Genomic DNA, 18,325 nt, shown 5'->3' with positions numbered 1-18,325 from the left:
ATAACTGTGACTCTGACCAAGGCATGTAACACTCTGTGCCTCCTTAGCCTCACATATTGTGGTATTACTCTTAGGAATTTTTGGTCATCTTTAAACTAAATTAGAAAAGATCCAGGAAAATGCTATGGAGAGCCAGGGAAATGTGTCTATACTTAAGCACTTAATGTCTTTGTGATGTGTCATTATGACTAATTTTGATTTTTACCACCACTATTTTGTTAAACTCCATGGAGCTGGGGGGACCACAGCTGTTCATAGTTTTGAAGATGCTGTCTATAAAATGTCCATTCACAGTTGACATTCAGTGAATCAGACTTTGAGATTTGACAGGGTAAATCCAACTTTTTCCAGGCACAATGGCTACTGTAGATGGTATGAACATCAGTCATTTCTTTTCCTTAAATTGATTTTATTTAAATTTACCTAGAATTTGATTTCTTTAACATACAATACAATGAACCCATTTTGAGTACACAATTAGATGAGTTTTGACCAATGCTTGTATTCATGTATCACCATCTCAATCAAGATATGCAATGTTACCATTACCCCAAATTTCTGCAGCCAATTAACTCGTCTTTCCCATTCTATGAAACCACTGATCTGCATTCCCATTATTACACATTATTTTACCTTCCGATTATACTTAATTTTTAGAATTGTTTTTATGTTCCAACCTGAATCATGTTTCTACATAATGAACTTATTCAGTAACACGCAAAAGGAAAACCATCTATGATGCATAAATTGTTCTGGGGTGAGAAAGTAGAAACAAGTGTATTTTAAGTGAAACTTAGTTTAAAAAAGGAAAACAACATTTTGTAGTTCCATAGCTGTTTTATTTTTGAAACTCTGTTTTTGTTGTTGTTTGGTTTTTATTATTCTCTCTCTCTCTCTCTCTCTCTCTCTCTCTCTCTCTCTCTCTCTCTCTCGTTTATTTATTTATTTTTGTGTAGTTGTTTTAGCTGTTTGGTTTTTGTCTATTGATCTGTTTGTGTGTGTGCAGTTGTTTTAGCAATTCTAATCTCCCTGTAACCCTGAGTTCCAGCAAGGTGAGTACTGAGTATTGGCAATGCTGTATTGCATAAACCCAGGTCTATTGACTACTTTTTGGTCAATTGCTCCTTATGGAAGTTAATTATTGAACAGTAGGAGGCTGTATCTTGGAGTACAGGTTGCAGGGAGGACCCCTAAAATCTAGCTAGCTCTGTATGCCCTCAGGAAGCTATTCCATGGGTCTCCGGAGATTTTTGACTATTGAACACAGGTTTTGAGGGTGACACTCTTGAGAGCTGCTCCTGGGGTCAAAAGATGCACAGGGGATCTACCATAGTCCTGGCAGCTATAGTCACCAGGCAGAGAATGCAGCCCAGGTGGCCTGGGGAAAGGGTCCAGAGGCCGGACGTGGCTTGCAGACTCAGGACTTGACACACAAACTCACACAAAAGAGGCCGGAAAGTGTCCGGAGGAAGCCCGTGCGTCACGGGGGACGGAGCCCAGCAGGACCCTGCCGCGCCCGCCCCGCCATCCAGGGCACAGGGTCCCGGACAGCCAGCCGCGCTCACTGCCAGCCCCACCGCCGCGGCCGCCGCCAAATGAAGCTTCTCCCGCTCCTAGGTGAGTGCTCCGCGTCTCTGGTCACCGCGGTAGCAGGGGGAAAGTCGCTTGTAGGAATGGGAGTTTTTACAAGGTGGAGCTCACATGGTAAGCACATCTGGCAGAGTCTCAGAGGAGAACTGACTCAGGATGTTTTTCTCCTTGGCCTTTCAATTCTAGAGCTTGGTATTCAAGGCTCAGGGACTTTACTTTTTTATTCCTACTGGAGAAGTCCCCAAAGCCCTCAAAGACTCAGACTTTGACCATTTTTTTTTTTTTCTGATTTCCCCCCCTCCCCCAAGAAACCCAGGACATCCAAGCCATTAGCACTTGTGGGAGGCTTCCTGACATTTTAAGGGGATTGCCTGCCCAGACTGTAGGTTCACTGAAAATACCATTTTGATGATGCTGCCCTGAAAGATAATAAATCACATCTCGGAAGACGAATTAATTCTGGTTTGGACAGTATATACAGTCCTACGTGGGCCTGGGATTTAGAATTGAATGTTTAAGGATCTCTTGGTACCAGATAGGGACAATTTATCTCAGATGTCTGTTTTCAGAACAATGACTTCATGATTCATAACTGTTGGTCCCCAAGCCTTCTCTTGAGAAGACCTGGAACAACAATAAAAAAAAGGAACACCCTATGCTTTTTCTTATCTTAACAGTCCATAAAATAGCATTTCCAAGTTTATTTTCAGCAACTTTGAAATAAAACCTTGTTCTGTTTTTGTTGGTTGTGTTGGGGTGATATTCCATTTCTGGAAGATCAATCTTTGAACAGTACGTTGTATTTTGTTTTAATTTCCCCTAGTGTAAGAAAATGTAAAAAAAAAAAAAATGTGTTATAAGATAAGCAGAATTAACAATCATTAGAACACAGAGAAAAGAATAAACAACAATTACATTTGTCTTCCTAGATAATAAGGTATCATCTTAAAATAACACATATTTGAATATAAGATCCAAATAACTGATTTCCTTGATTTCTGAAAAAAAAATTACAATAATTACTCCCAAAAGAGAAAAATTGCTTTACAATCTTGCAGTTACCTGTGAGGAATGATATTAGATCACCTTGGCACAATGATCTGGAAACACAGTTTTTATTACAAAACTGTGCTGCTTATTATATTTTAGTTTTGTCAAGCTGTACTTGATAATGATTGAAATTGAAAAAGGTCTTTTTCTTTTTGCCTAGTTGCTTTTGTGCTGTTATTTAGCTAAATGCTCCCTTGGGAAATTTTCATAATCCATTTATCTAAATGGAAAGAAAGAGGAATATTTGTATTTATTATATTCTAACTCAACAATGAGGGGATGTTTTTTAAAAAACGTTTTATGTTTTTCTGTTGTATCTAGTGGGTTTTTCCACTTTGTTGAATTGTGCCCATACTCAAAATTGCACCAAGACACCCTGTCTCTCAAATGCAAAATGTGAAATCCGCAATGGAGTTGAAGCCTGCTACTGCAACCTGGGATTTACAGGAAATGGTGTCACAATTTGTAAAGGTACGCCATTTTATTATCTTTTATGGATTTTACTGTAAAATTCAATTTCTGATATTATGGTATTTATGGTCTTCCAGAAATTAACTTGTTTCACCTTATCCCGTTAGATTGCAGGCTATTGAAAAAAAAAAAAGCTTAATTAAACAAATTTGAATGTCCTATGTAAATTTATACTGTATTTTTTAAATTTTTGATGACACCATGTGCATCCATCTTTCGTTGTGAATATTAAAGATTGTTCTAGAACCTAAATTGGAACATTTAGGTGCCAACAGCAGAGTCAGTACTTTGAGAGCACAGGAACAGAGAGGGTTCATGGTCAGGTTACATTCAAAGAGGTGCTACTTAGAGTAACATTCGACTAACTAAAGTTGAGGATATTAAGAGATTTGACGTTTTCTTTTGCATACACTTAAGTGTGGGAAGTAAAAGGGAAGGAAGGGAGGCAGAAAGGAATAGAAGGAAATTTCGAAGACCTTCTAATTCTGAAGTAGAGTCTTTCATAGAACTTGAAGGTAGAGGCCAGAGGTTGCCAGAAAGGGTCCTCCAAGGGTGCCCATTGACTTAGTAAACATAACATCATTTGATAAACAAATTTAGGTGATTCCTTGTGTGTGGTTTCCACCAGCAGCAGCACTCCTCCGCTCCCTACAAGCCTCACTCAATCTTCATTTATTTTCTTTCATTTTCAAAAGGATCTAATTCTAACTAGGTGGATAGCACAGAATTCTGTGTAGGTAGGAAAGAGAGAGAAAGGAAAAAGAGAGAAAGTTTCAAGTCATATAAATTAGTTTTATATATAATTAAATGGCAAGTTCAAATTACAGCTGCATGGTATTATACTTCTAAGTGTATTTAAGATAACATGGACTTTTTCCAATTAAGCCAGGATATTGTGCATTGTTAATATTGCATGTGGTTGCTTATAGCACAAACAAGTTGTATCTCGTGATTCAATTTGATAGACTTTTAAAAAGATTAAATATGTAGTATATACTAAGACCAAACCTCATCATAATTAGTTTAATGTTTAAAAAATGTACAGCAAAGCTACAGTTTGCCTAATGGTTCATTAGATCAGGCGTTTCTGTTTTTACATACAGCCAGAATTTGTAATATACTATTCTACGATCACTACAAAATACTTTCCATAAATAATCATAGATTTTTATTGTGTATTTAATTGAATGGCATTATGGGAAGTTGATGGCTGAGTGACCTTCAAAATATTGCATCAAATATATTAGTATGCTTTTCCACTAATCATTACAAATTGTATCATTGTATTTCATAAGCAGCATTGCCATTTTGTTATTTAGATACTTTTCAACTGCCATAATTACTGTCATTAACATCAATAAATTTTCACAATTTGGACATTCAGCAGCCAACCAGCTTATAATCATGCTTTTAATGATTTCTTTTTTTTAAAGCATCTTCCATTATCTAATACAGTTGTTTTTCACTCAACTGCCTGAGTCAATAGCCACTTAAAATACAGAAAATATTTTCCACCAGAAAAAACAAAACAGTAAAAAATCCAAAAAGACATTTAGACCTTTTGACCTTCCATTTCTCCTCACTCAGAACACAATTTATAGTGGAAATCACTTTTCTTATTACATTCATGTTAAACTTACATCCCCTTTGTATTTAAAGAAAGTTATATATTCACTTGTTTTAATATTTATTACCTGAGGTTTGTAATGTTTTCCTAAAACTAACACGGTTTAAACATTGATTTTTTTTAATCTTTTTTTTTTTACCTTTTAACTAATTCACTAACAGATTTTTGACATATTTTCTCAGAATGTACACTTATATGTTCCTTAGAATTAAACCTAAATCATAGTATTCTTAATCACTGAGTAGGTTATATTTTGAGTTAGAAAATTCCTTTCTTGACTTTTTCATCTCTAGACACATTCCTCACAATTCTTATCTTTCTCTACAATTTATATTGCACTAATAAGGAATGTCTGGATAGGAGTTTATCTTTGAAGGTATCTACTTATTTAAAAATAAATGTTGTTTTCTTCCTAGCATCATCAGCATTATAACCATTATAAAATTTGGGTCTCTTACACATACCAAGAAATAACCCAATCTCACTAAATGTACAAGAACAAGTATTGAACTAGTCTTGTACAAATTGGATTACAGGATTCCTTGGAAATAAATATTAATAGTAGTGACTTAATGTTATTTACTCAGTTTTATTGACCTTCTTCATCATCATTATCATCATTATCATCTCAAACTAGAAATTAGAAGCAGATATAAAGGGAAGCATTTAGTTCAATGCATGTGCAGGTGAGCGGATGAATATACAAGTCCCTTTACTTGCAGATAAACTCATTAGGTGCAGCTGTGTTCTTGGGAACCTTATGGAATCTGAATGAGGAAAAAATGATTTCCCCAAATGAGGATAGAAAGGGTCAGAAAAGATGTATTGACAGCTTGTGCACAGGTATAGGAATCATTTTATAGCTTGAAACATGATTATTTTGAAACAATATCGCAAGGAAAATAATGAAGTATTGGTGCCGACACACAGGAAAAAACATCTTGCATTTAACTGGAATTTTTTTTCATCATATCTAATAATATACATGTTACTAGTGTGGGATGGTGGCATACACTTGTAATCTCGCAGCACATCAGGAGGCTGAAGCAAGAAGATGGCCAGTTCAAGGTCAGCTTCAGCAACTTAGCCAATATGTACTTCTAGAATTCAACTAGAAGAAGATTATAACAAATTAGAGAACAAGGGCACTAGTAAAGGGAGAGCAAATGCTGTTGCAATAACTATCTAAAGAAATAGCCCATGGATTCAGAATGTTGGAGAAGTATTAGTTCAAATAACTCATCAGCAAGATTCTTTTTTTTTTCGTCAGCAGGATTCTATCTGGGCTAAAATAAAAATGCTGAGGACAATTGATTGCTTGCATGCTAGTTTGTTCCTTGGCAATAAAGAGGACTCTCATCACAAGGCATCAGAACTGATGCAAGACATACAAAATGTGTGTGTGTGTGTGTGTGTGTGTGTGTTACAAGTATACGCATATCAGTTAACCCAATTAACTATACTGTCTAAACCATGTTTCACAAATAGTAAGTTTTAAATATTTAATGAAGTCATAATTTCCACAATAGAAATGTAAACAGAAAAGTAATTCTAACTGCTTGTCTGTGAATTTCATTTCTAGAATATTTTACATTTAACTATGAGAGATATGGACAGGGTTGAGCATTCCTAACCCAGACATCAAACCTCTGATATGCTTCAGAATCCATAATATTATGAGCCCAAACATTATCACAAGTGGATAATTCCACACCTAACCTCATGCAATAGGTTGCAGGTTATGAATTACCATACCTAGAATATAGTATGGATCAAAACTACCTGGTTCAAGTCACTCCAGAAAAGCCATTTTAAATCTAAACACTTCTAAATCTCAAGGCTTCAATGGGTATCTTTTTATATTTGCTTTCCATTCCCATCAGGAACTGTCAGCTCCTCTGATAGTTCACCTAAAACTTTTCCTACTCTTATATATTTATTACATTTTTTGTGATATTGAAACTTGGGGTACAGAGTTGGTAGTAGGTCAGCATGTATTTCCTTCCTCCCTTCCTCTTCCTTCTCTCTTATTTCCTTTCTTCATTTTTCTCTCTTGTCTTCCTACCTTTCTTTCCTTCTTTTTTTTTAAATTAAAATGTTTAGGAGGAGTTGGTTCTTTATCTTTAGATAGTATTTCAAGAATATTAAAAGAACTCAAATATATGACTCAATAATATTACACAGGCATGTTATGCATCATAGATATGTAGCTAAAAATCTTTGGGGAAGCAAATATTTTTGCAAAACGAATGCATTTTACATACTACAGAAGAATTTCCCAAATGAATGAATACTGCTAAAAATTTGGAAAAGTAGGAACTCTGAGGTGCATATCTAGATAGTATACCAGATTTCCTTAATGTAAGTTTTATATTTCTTTGGCATTTCTTGTAACTAAATGGAAAGTGAAACCTATTTAAGGAATGGTCATCTAAATTAACTCAAGGTTTCCACTTCAGGATGCAGATTTCCGTGAAGTTTATCCAATAAATAAAATATCTTTTCCAATTTTATAAATCCTTTCCATGTACTAGAAATATGACCTCTTTCTTCTCTTCAAAAGGAGGTTACACAACAGAGAGAATAAAACTGCTACAATAATTAGGTGGAATTTCCTAAATCATATTCACTCCATGAATATTGAAAGTTTCATTAATACATTGAAAGAGAAAAATGGAACAATAAGACACTGCAAACTTTTATTTAGGTTAGTATTTTATTTTGAGAAGGATAAGAAAAAAAAAAGGCTTGTGTTATTTTTGTTTTGCTGATAGGTTCCAGTTTTGGAAAACTTTTCTTTTTTGACCTGTCAATGTCAGTTTTGCAAGCTGTTTCAGGAATTATTTTCTGGGCTGGGGATGTGGCTCAAGTGGTAGCGCGCTCGCCTGGCATGCGTGCGGCCCAGGTTCGATCCTCAGCACCACATACAAAGATGTTGTGTCCGCCGAAAACTAAAAAATAAATATTAAAATTCTCTCTCTCTCTCTCTTTCTCTCTCTCTCTCTCTCTCTCTCAAAAAAAAACCCTCTTTAAAACAAAGGAATTATATTTCAAAATCATCCTGTTGTATCTCACAGGACAACTATAATAATTAATGAAATACAAATAAGAAAAATATATAGACATTTAAGAAGGGTTTACTATAAACATGTAATTTTGGGTTTCTCATTATAGTTTATTCCAAATAACACTAATGAGGTGTCATAAAAATTCTCTTTCACATAGAATTCTTATTTTGGACCACTTTCTAATGAGTATTATCCAGATGGATTCATTGCATATTTAGAAACAGAAAAGTAATATTGATAACTAATAGGACAGGAAATAAAACCAAAAGAGTGAAAATGAACACGTAGCTTCTGAATCTTAATTTAAACAATCATAAAGAGTTTTTCAAAATTCTATGTTAAGTCAATAAAGTTTCTCACAATATTTTTTCTACTTATCACAATAAATACTGAGTTGATATTAAAGTGTTTCCTTTTCTCCAAGTGAGCCTATTATTTTAAGCATGTCATTAAGGCCAAACATCTGTTTTGATAGATAGAAAAATAGATACATGAGAGGTAACTATTACTATGTAATAATTGATGATATTATATACATCAATGACAATAAATATTGTGTATTGTTTTTCTAGAATTCATGTTCATTTTGTACTCAAAGTGAACATAGAAACTATACCATCTTGTGTTTTCTATCCTGCCATTTATTTTAGGAATTGCTAACAAATTAAAATTAAGTAAAAATGTGCTTTAATTGTGTATTTTTAAAATATATTTAAATCCTCGGTTTAAAGGATTAGATTCAGGGGCACTTGACCTCTGAGCCTCATCCCCAGCCCTATTTTTTTTTTCTTTTGTTGGTACTGGTGATAGAACCCAGGGCCTTGTGCATGCGAGGCAAACACTCTACTAACTGAACTATATCTCCATCACCCTAAAGGTGCACATTTAATACCACAAAATAAATCCCTGAGTTTCCATTTTCAGCTTTACTTATTATACATCTACTCTTCAGTCATATTTTAAACTTGCAAACTATATTTGGCAAAATTGGTAACATTTTCTTTGTTCTGGCACTATCCTTTGGTCTCTTTTTTTGGACATCAGTATACTTCACAGCCAAATACTGGTTATTTCAGAAAAATTATCTAGTCTTCTATTGGTCTAACTTTCTATTATTTTTCTTCTTCCCAATTTAGTCTCTTAAACTCCTAAATAATGCAAAATTACAACTGAATAACAAAAAAAGTAATATACTGTTGTTGATTTTACTGTTTTTCTGTGAGTTAAGCTAAGCTCCTTACGTGTATTTATGAACTTAATCCTAACAACAACTTTCAAAAGTAAAAGCTGGTATTATCCCCAATTTATAGATTAAATAATTTTCCAGAGAAAGCATATTCAAAGAATCACTTTGTAAAATTCTCAAACTACCTTTTGAGGTAGATCTATAAATAAGAAAAGTGAATCTCCTTGAGATAAAAGTGGATTATTTGGGTTCTATCCTCTCTGCACCTGATTTTTACCCCCATAGCGTTATCAAAACAGTTGAGTTGTTTTCACATTAATTTCTGGCACAACAAGTGCAGGGAAGCTACAACTGTTTATGGGTTGTGATGTCTTGGGTTTAGGTCTTGTTCTTCACCGGCTTCCCTTAAGCTATGTTCATTGACTAAAGCAATGAAATTAGAAGGGGCCATGAGGAGTCCACAAATGAAGAGTGAACTTCTCCAGACTCCAGTGTCATAAAAGGGGGCACTTCACCCACACACAGTTGGTTGCAGCAAATCTGGTAGTTTTTCCTTGTGGTGCTGGCTCTCTTTACAGAAATGGAGCAGAAATCTAGGTGATTGGTTGAAATATTATTTTCAAAGGGCTACATATTACTTTTCTAAGGGCACTCTATTACCCATTGTTGGTTGCCTCCAGATAAGGGGGCAAGGAAGTATGCTTGTTCCTTTAGGGAACTCTTGACAGTGAAAATTGATGCTGCTGATTATTTTAGAAAAAATATCCACCTTTGTGTCTTCTTCCAACCTGTGCTACCTGCAATATGCCCTCCCATGCGCACAGGGAATTCTGAATTTTCTTATGATAACTTGCCTGTCTCACAGTCAAAACCTGGGGCAAGCTACCTATGATAATCCATGTTATTTGTTGATTATAAACAGAAGGGTCATTTAAGCATGAAGTCACTAAAGAAAAGCCAACAATTAAAAAAAAGATGAATAATAAAAAATGGCCTGTAAAGCGATACTTTTAGGAAAAGCAAAAGAGATTGAAAGGAAAACTCTAATTTATTTATGTTCAAAGAAATTCTGGAAACCTTTGTACTCAAACAACAAAATAGCATAGGCTCTAAGTACAAAAGAACTATCATATCACAGACACCTTCCTACTTGCATAGATCCTGGATTCTGTTCAACCTCTTACATCTCCAATCTCTTCTTGTTCTCTTTTGCAGCAAGAGGTATCAAGACAATACCTGGTAAATTGTAGTGTTACAAACAGTACTTGAAAACCACCGTAAGATTGATGCTAAAGTCTCCTATTTCTTGATTTCTTATCCTGAAAGGAAGGTTAGCACATAGAATAGGGAAGCTACAGATATTGAATTTATTTGCACATCAATGTAGAATACATTGAGACTTCAGTAGTCAAGATATTCAGAAAATATCAGCTCAGCACAGTCCCCCTTTTTATAATATACCGATTTCACCCATTTGTTATCTTTCCTTTTATCTGTGCCCAGACTTTCTTAAATGCATCTTCAGCTTTATTTTATGGGTTAGACAAAGCACTAGTCAACCTAATTGCACAATTTTCCTGCGCTTTTCCACATTTTAATGTTATTCACATCGGAATGGAAACCACATCTAGTAACCAGGAATAGTCATTGTGCCAGTAAGAGCCTCAATTCCATTTGATTGAGTTCAAACTCTTTTTTTAATATACCTATAACTTTCATGGTTATAATAGTGCAGTTGTCCATGGTCTCATCTGTTCTTATTTAAACTAATCTCTGGAGCTGGCATGACAACTGTAAAAGATGCTTCCATCTATTCTGGTACTCCCCACTCATAACTATCACATTATGATACTTTTTCTTGCTAAGCCAGAATGTGAGATCTGAGTTCTTATCCTAATCTTACTAGGTAGGTGCCACAAATCATTAGAAGTTGGAGCAAAAAATGACAATTTTTTTCTGTTTCTCTGGTGGCTTCCTCCCTTAAAAGTAATTTCTGATTCAATCTTCAAAGAACCCTCCTGTATTACAGTGCCCCAAAGTAAGGTATTCAATATAATCTGGTCAATGAGGGAAGCACTATATTGGAGTCACTTGAACAATTTAAACCAGGTGGAAGGATATAACACAATGATTTTTTGTATTTTCTTTTAGGGGTTTAGTCACTGTTACATACAATTGAGAGTATTCTCATTGAATAATGGTGTACACCGGTTTGGGGAGAGGGCAGGAGGGTTGTGTTTTGAGTGATGTTATAATTACCATGTAACTAACACCTGGGGGTGAGGATGGGAAATGCTACATAATGGAACTTACCCTTGGTTGAAATTCCAAAAGAACTTAGCTGAGTATATCCAGGGATGGTGAGAGTGAAATTGATCCAAGGTCTTCTTAGCTAAAAAAGGAGTCTAAAGTAAAATTTCTCCATTCAAAGGATAATACATATTGTCAGACATCAAATAATCTTTATATTAGGTTCAATAAATGGGGCAGAATCATCAGAGGAGAAACTGGGCCTTTTCAATATTGGAAATATTATAAACTCTGACTCATTGTCTAAGATATAACTGATATGTCACCTTCTTTATAAGGCCTTTTTGGATTTCTCTCCATTATAAATAATAGGGTTTTTTCATATTCTCCTAGTACTTTCATTTTGTTTTTACTTTAATAGATTTTATTGAAATAAGTTTCAATGTGGTGTGCCTGCTTTTCAATAGTGACTGGGGAATCTCAACAATCACCATTTTTTTATACTTGTTTGTATCCTTGGAAACTATCCAAACACCTTTAATCCAACATGTGCTTTACACATTGTTTTACTACAATTTTGGATGGTGCCCCATTTTTATTGCTCATACCTATACTGAATCTATTAACACACTGTGATTATTTGCTCCATTTGCATTATTGTGATACTTTGTTTGGCTAGATTTTATACATTTAAAAATGTCCATATACAGAATAACTTTAGATATAATCCCATTCCCAAATATTTTGCTGTAAATAAGAATGACCTCTATACCCAGGTGAAAATTTAAATAAATGATCAAAGTTAGAGTCAAAAACTTTACAGAGGTTTGCTCCATAAAATATTTGTTTTCCTTCTTCATTTTGAGTGATTAACTATTCAAGACTGAACATGTTCATAAATTAGGAAGCATTATGTTCTAAGGCACTGTCAGTTGTAATATTGACACTCATACCTTGTGATGGTCTTCTATTTTTGAGGAACCTTGGCCAGTCTCTTTAGAGAATGCAAAAATCACTCTATGTTATTTCTTTTCATGTCTAATATATAAAACATGTATTTAAAATAAACTAGGAAATATGAAATCATTAGCCCTTAGGAAAATTAAATTTTTACTTCTAATCATAATAGTTCTTTGATGGCTTACTCTTCAGTTAATTCATAATACCTGTCTCATGCTTATCACTCCTTCCCATGAACCAACCTTTATGAACAGCTTTATGTGGAGCTGTATTTATTCCTCAGTAAGCAATTGAAGATGAAGGGTTTTTTTTTTTGCATTAATATGTATAAAGCAAAAGTCTTGCAATTCTTACAATTTGACACTAGAATAATTCTATTTTATTTTCAATCCCTAAATTTGTTTAAAATGGGATAAATGATCAAAAACAAATAGGGAAGAAATAACAAATTCCCTCTTTACTACTTTAAATCATTTTATGAGAATTTGATAATCTCAATATATAAAAAATATAAATATTGTCTTTATCCACACAAAAAGTTTTGTTATTAACCCTCCCCAAGTAACTTTTACTCTTCACCTCTGTTTTATTCAGCTTTTTTTGCTGCTGTGACATCAAAAAAGACCTGACCAGAACAATTATAGAGGAGAAAAAGTTTATTTGGAGACTCACAGTTTCAGAGGTCACAGTCCATGGACAGCTGGCTCCGTTTCTTGGAGCTTGAAGGGAACCAGAACAACATGGTAGAAGAGTGTGGTGGAGAGAAGCAGCTCACATGATGACCAGAGAGGAGAGAGAGAGGGAGAGAGAGAGAGAGAGAGAGAGAGAGAGAGAGAGAGAGAGAGAGAGAGAGAGAGAGAGAGATGGATCCACTTGCCAGACAAATATATACCCAAAGCCACACCACCAAAGCCACATCTCCTCCAGCTATACCTCCCCTGCCTTCAGTTACCACTCAGTTAATCCCATCAGGAAATTAATTCACTGATTGAGTTAAGGCTCTCACAACCCAATAATTTCCCCTCTGAACCCTCTTGCATTGTCTCACACTTGAGCTTTCTGGGGGACACCTCACATCCAAACTTTTAACACCTCACATCCAAACTTTAACAGGAAGGACTGTTGGTAGGGGGAGAATGAGGATATTATGAGAAGGAAGGTATATAGAGAACATTTGGAATATAGGAAAGACCTATATTCATGAGAACATAATGGACAATGGTATTTTATATTCAAGTCAAAGAGTTTCCATTAAAAATGTGATTATCTTGAGTGTTGTTGGTCAGACAAACTCAATTCCTACAAATTTCCTATACATGGGATTTACTGTGAGGCTGTGTTATTTTCCATATTAACATGATTTGATTTTTTTGGTGCATTCTTGTGTTCAGATACATAATTTATATTACCGAGAAATCCAGATTAGTATACAGATTCATAGATTTTCTTTATAATATTTTACAAGTTTCCAAATAAATCACCATAGGCATAATGTCAGAACTGTTCAAACCTTATATTTATTTTAAGGATGAAATTAACACTTTGGTCCTTTATTTGCCATGGGAAAAGATAATGACTTTCTCTAGGAAGATTAGAATCTAACCAAACTTTGTAGGCTAAATATAACATACAAAACCTTGTGCCATTTGTGAAAATGCTATCAGGGAGAAAACCCCATGACTGAGTTTCTGCGCTGTATTTTTTAGGTACACAGATTTAATTTAGAGATTATGGTTTGAAAATAAAATTTGCTGTATGAGTGTTTTTGGCTGATAAGAAATTGATTTTGTGACCTTGGTACACATTAATTGAAATATCTGGCAACATGTTTCAACTAGGTTAAAGGAGCCATACATACTTGGAACCATATTATTCCTTCACATTGAAAATGTAAGTTAATCACTTCATTACCATTATAAGGAAAGAAGCTACATCTTGATAATAGGGAGGAACTAAATAATCCCCTGCTATGGCATAACAGTGAGTCTTATGTAACTAACAATTTTAAATATAGTGAGACAACTATTGTGTTTAGTCGACTCACTATATTGAAGGTGGAGTCTTTTAATTTATTTAAGAATTATATCACTAATGATTAAATACAGTATTTTATATTTTCTAATATATCAAATGTTCTGTTTATAAAATTATAAGAAAGTATGTGCTGAGAAGCATATTGAGACAAATAAAAATTATTTACATTTTGAACTAGTCATTAAAATGTAGTATGTAGTTTTCAAGACATTAAAACGTTGGCACCTACTTAAGTAGTCAGTGTTCTCCATGCATCTAAATGTTAGGTTATTTAACAGGTATTGACTCTGGTTGTATTTACACAGGAAAAATGGATTTGAAAGAGGAAAAAAAAAGGTGAAATTTTAAAAATTTACCCAAAGAACTCCAAAATACAGAATATCCATGAGATTCTTCGGGCTTGACTAGCTAGGTCATTATCCATACAATAATTATCCAAACAAATGCACATCAATTTATATCTCCTTTGTGTGTTTAACATACAAACTGAAATGTAGGTCATGTTTATGATTTCATAGTGTTGGCCCTCTGCTGGACAAGAACACATCCTACGTCTTGAAGAATTTTATATTAAAGGTGCAAATGAAGTCATGTTTCATCATTAGAACTAGAATTAGAAAGGAATACGCATAGTCTTTGGTCTTTGATAATTAAAGTTGACATGTTCAGACAGATCAATCAGGCTTGATCAGATTAAACAGAAGCTAAGGTCATTCTAACAGTTGCTTTGATAACTTTGTCTCTGTGACAATATTTTGATATTCTGAAATAAAAGAGTTGTATATCCTTTGTATCAAAAAGGTTCTTATGGCAGTTCCTGGTGCCATATGGAAGATAAGTTCTGAAGATTATTTCTGGACCTTTATTAACACAGAAACCTATTGAGAATACTCAAAAAGAACAACAAATCTCTGCTGTATACGCGACTCAGGATGGAAAGCAGATGCGTGATTATAGTGTTATGTTTGTTCAACTGATGTTATGTTCATTGCTGCAGTTTCATAGTGGAATACAATGTGGAGAAGAATGATCTTTTAAATGTGTTTTAGACTTGGAATTTCAGTTTATTAGTGGACAAACATATCAAAAAATATTTCAGTAAAGGCATTGTTTTATATTCAACAACTTATTTATTTATTTATTTATTATTTCTTACATACATCACAATAGAGGAGTGCATTACATTCATAATTTTTTTTTGCATTGCAATTCTTAATACACCTTTATACCACAATTTATCAAATCTCTGTTTGTATATAAGGTATGTTGTCAATAATGTCTTTATATTTATCCTGTGAAAAACATCAGATGGTTCCTTTCAGAACAAATAAGTATAGAGTGAATCTGCATTGAAGCAAGGTTTTAGACAGTAGTCCATAATACAAATCACATTATTATGTTGTGGACATAAAACTTATATCTTATCAATTACCAGTGATACAAGTTTAATAAAAGCTTTTAGTTATTCCAAATTTGTAATCCAAGGACCTACTACTACAAATACCTGCCTACTATATTTATAGATTAATTCTTTTCCTCATTGAAAACAAATATAAAATATAATGGAAACACGAAGAACTTACAGAGTAGAATTTCAAATAAAATTCTGAAACATAAATATTCAATACTAGGACATCAAGTACAAATAATAAATACTAAAGAGAAAGAAAATAGCTATTGTTGATCTGAAAGTAGACAATCAGAGGTGAAGCATTATAATGGAGATCCACTGTGAAAATACAAGTCTAAGCACTTAAATTCAGAAAATGAATTTTGATAATTTTAACCAACATTGATCAAAACTTCATGAAAATAGGTCACTATGTTCAGTAGGAAGTAGAATTATAGTTTTGTGTGGGAGGAAGAACTATGAAAGAGGCAGATCCTCTGAGGAAGTCATCCATGGTGTGAGTCTCAGTTTTGGCATTTATTACTTTCTATATCTAATAAATATAAATAGTTTTATCAATATCAAAATGGTTGTTGAGGACTAAGATAATAAAAATAAAACAATTATAATACTAACCACATAGAAATGCCTCAATAAATGTAAACTCTTACTCCTGTATATCTGTCAACAATTTTCTCTCTTGATTTTTTTTTTTGGTAGATACATTCTCTTTTTACCTTCCTAGACCATTCAAGACACAAGAAGAAGCTTACTTGAGCAGCAGGGTTCTGTGACTATATCACCTATGTAGTAACACTTGCTCTTCTGCTTTTCCCACATTCCATGAACAGCAACACATATATTCACGACAGTATACATGAAATGAGAACATATTAATGCTTACTTGTTATCTGCTTGCTAATTCTTTACTTACATTTTAGGCTTACTGTGTCGAAAGGGAAGAAATTCAGAAAAAAATTACTTCCCAATAAGCATTCTTTAAAGAGGGAGTTTCTTTAAATCTTAATACAAATTACCTGTCCATGATGAAAGACTGTATTTAAAATAGAAGCATGTTAAGCTGGGTGTGGTGGCACATGCCTGTAAGCCCAGTAGCTGGGGAGGCTGAGACAGGAGAATCAAGAGTTCAAACCCAGCCTCAGCAAAAGTGAGGTGCTAAGCAACTTAGTGAGACAGTGTCTCCAAATAAAATACAAAATAGGGCTGGGGATGTGGCTCAGGGGCCAAGTGCCCCTAAGTTAAATCTCTAATACTACCCCCTCCAAAATAAATAGAAGCATGTTTACAAAGAATATCTTGGATCTAATTTCTCACAAATCATATTTATATATATACATGTAATACACGTATACATATAAATATGATTTATTATACCCATACACACATGCATAAACACACTAATAAATCAAATTGCCAAATAAAAGATATTTAGCAATGAAAGCATGGTGCGTAATGAATGACATAAAATATATAAGAAACATTTTAAAAATGTAAATTCTCAGATAAAAGTTATTTCCTAAGAATATTTATCAAGATTAATCAACAAATATATTAACATCCATCACAAATTTTATTGTTTGAGAACAATAGTGCTTACATGAACTCCTGTACAAACCTCTTTTTTAGAAAATTCTAAATATTTTTGTTTGCTTTGAATATGTCTCTTGCTGAAGGGAGAGAGATAAATGATACTTCCTGTGTAGAAAATTTTCTTTAATTATCACCATGCAGTTAAAAAGCCTTGAAGGATGCTTTGGCATAAAGCTTACTGGAATATATATATTAGCCAAATAATTTCAGGTAAAATGGAAAGTAAACTTATTTTGTGGGTAGAAGAATTGAATAATTGGCACTATTTTGATTCAAAGACTAGAATTTGGTATCTTACATCTCAAGTGATCTGTATCATCTCCAGGTAGATTCTTAAAACTCTTGAGAAAAACCACTGACCCATAAAATAACCTTATTAGAGAGAACTTAGGATTTTCAGTGTTGGGGTGAAAAGACTTGTATACATGGACAGGATCTGGTTGAAAAAAGTGATTAGAATTACCCTACCATGATTCTTTTTTTTCCTATGACTTTTCAAGTATCCATTGGTATAATCTAATCCTGAACAAAGATAGATTGAGTGGAATTATGGCTAGACACTTTCATTCAATTCACCTACATTTCTGAGTTATAGTTTAACTTATGTCAACTCAAGACAATCACATACTTACTTGTGGCATTAGAACCCTTTGCAATTTCTTAGAAACTGCCATAGTTTGGAAGTAGCTTAATTATTTAATCATATACCCCAAGGGCCCATTGTGATTGAGGTCTTGGTTGCCAGAATGGTGCTATTGATAAGTAAGGGCCTGGTTGGGAGTTCATTAGGTCAGTGATAAGCAAGTATGGGACTTCCTACTGGGTGACTTAAGCTTTTTTCATATATGTATATATGCACATCTGCCATAATGTGACAGGACCCAGGAAGTCCTTTACCAGAACTGAGCTAATGCAGGTGCCACACCCTTGACCCTTCAAGATTGTGTGCAAACTAAACTTTTCCTCTTTCAAATGTTACCTGCTTTAGTTATCTTGTTGAGTTACACAATGCTTACTACTATGGAAACCTTTTCAGTATATAAAAAGTGGGGATGCCAATATGGATCCAATTAACTAAGAATGAACAG

At 34.0% G+C, this 18,325-nt stretch overlaps 1 protein-coding gene across 1 annotated transcript in view; it reads left to right on the top strand.

Annotated features, from left to right (window-relative positions):
- Positions 1-1,450: 1,450 nt before the first annotated feature.
- The window catches only part of Adgrl4 (adhesion G protein-coupled receptor L4), a 105,032-nt gene continuing 88,157 nt past the window's right edge, over positions 1,451-18,325 (top strand). The window contains exons 1-2 of the mRNA XM_005330711.5: positions 1,451-1,617; positions 2,962-3,111. Of these exons, the coding sequence (XP_005330768.2) occupies positions 1,596-1,617; positions 2,962-3,111 (172 nt within the window). The 5' untranslated portion in view covers positions 1,451-1,595. The remainder of the gene's footprint in view (positions 1,618-2,961; positions 3,112-18,325) is intronic.

This window comes from Ictidomys tridecemlineatus, chromosome 11 (assembly GCF_052094955.1).
Source record: "Ictidomys tridecemlineatus isolate mIctTri1 chromosome 11, mIctTri1.hap1, whole genome shotgun sequence".
NCBI lineage: Eukaryota > Metazoa > Chordata > Mammalia > Rodentia > Sciuridae > Ictidomys > Ictidomys tridecemlineatus.
The sequence above is the reverse complement of the archived record's forward strand: the minus strand, read 5'-3'. Positions and strand labels throughout refer to the sequence as shown.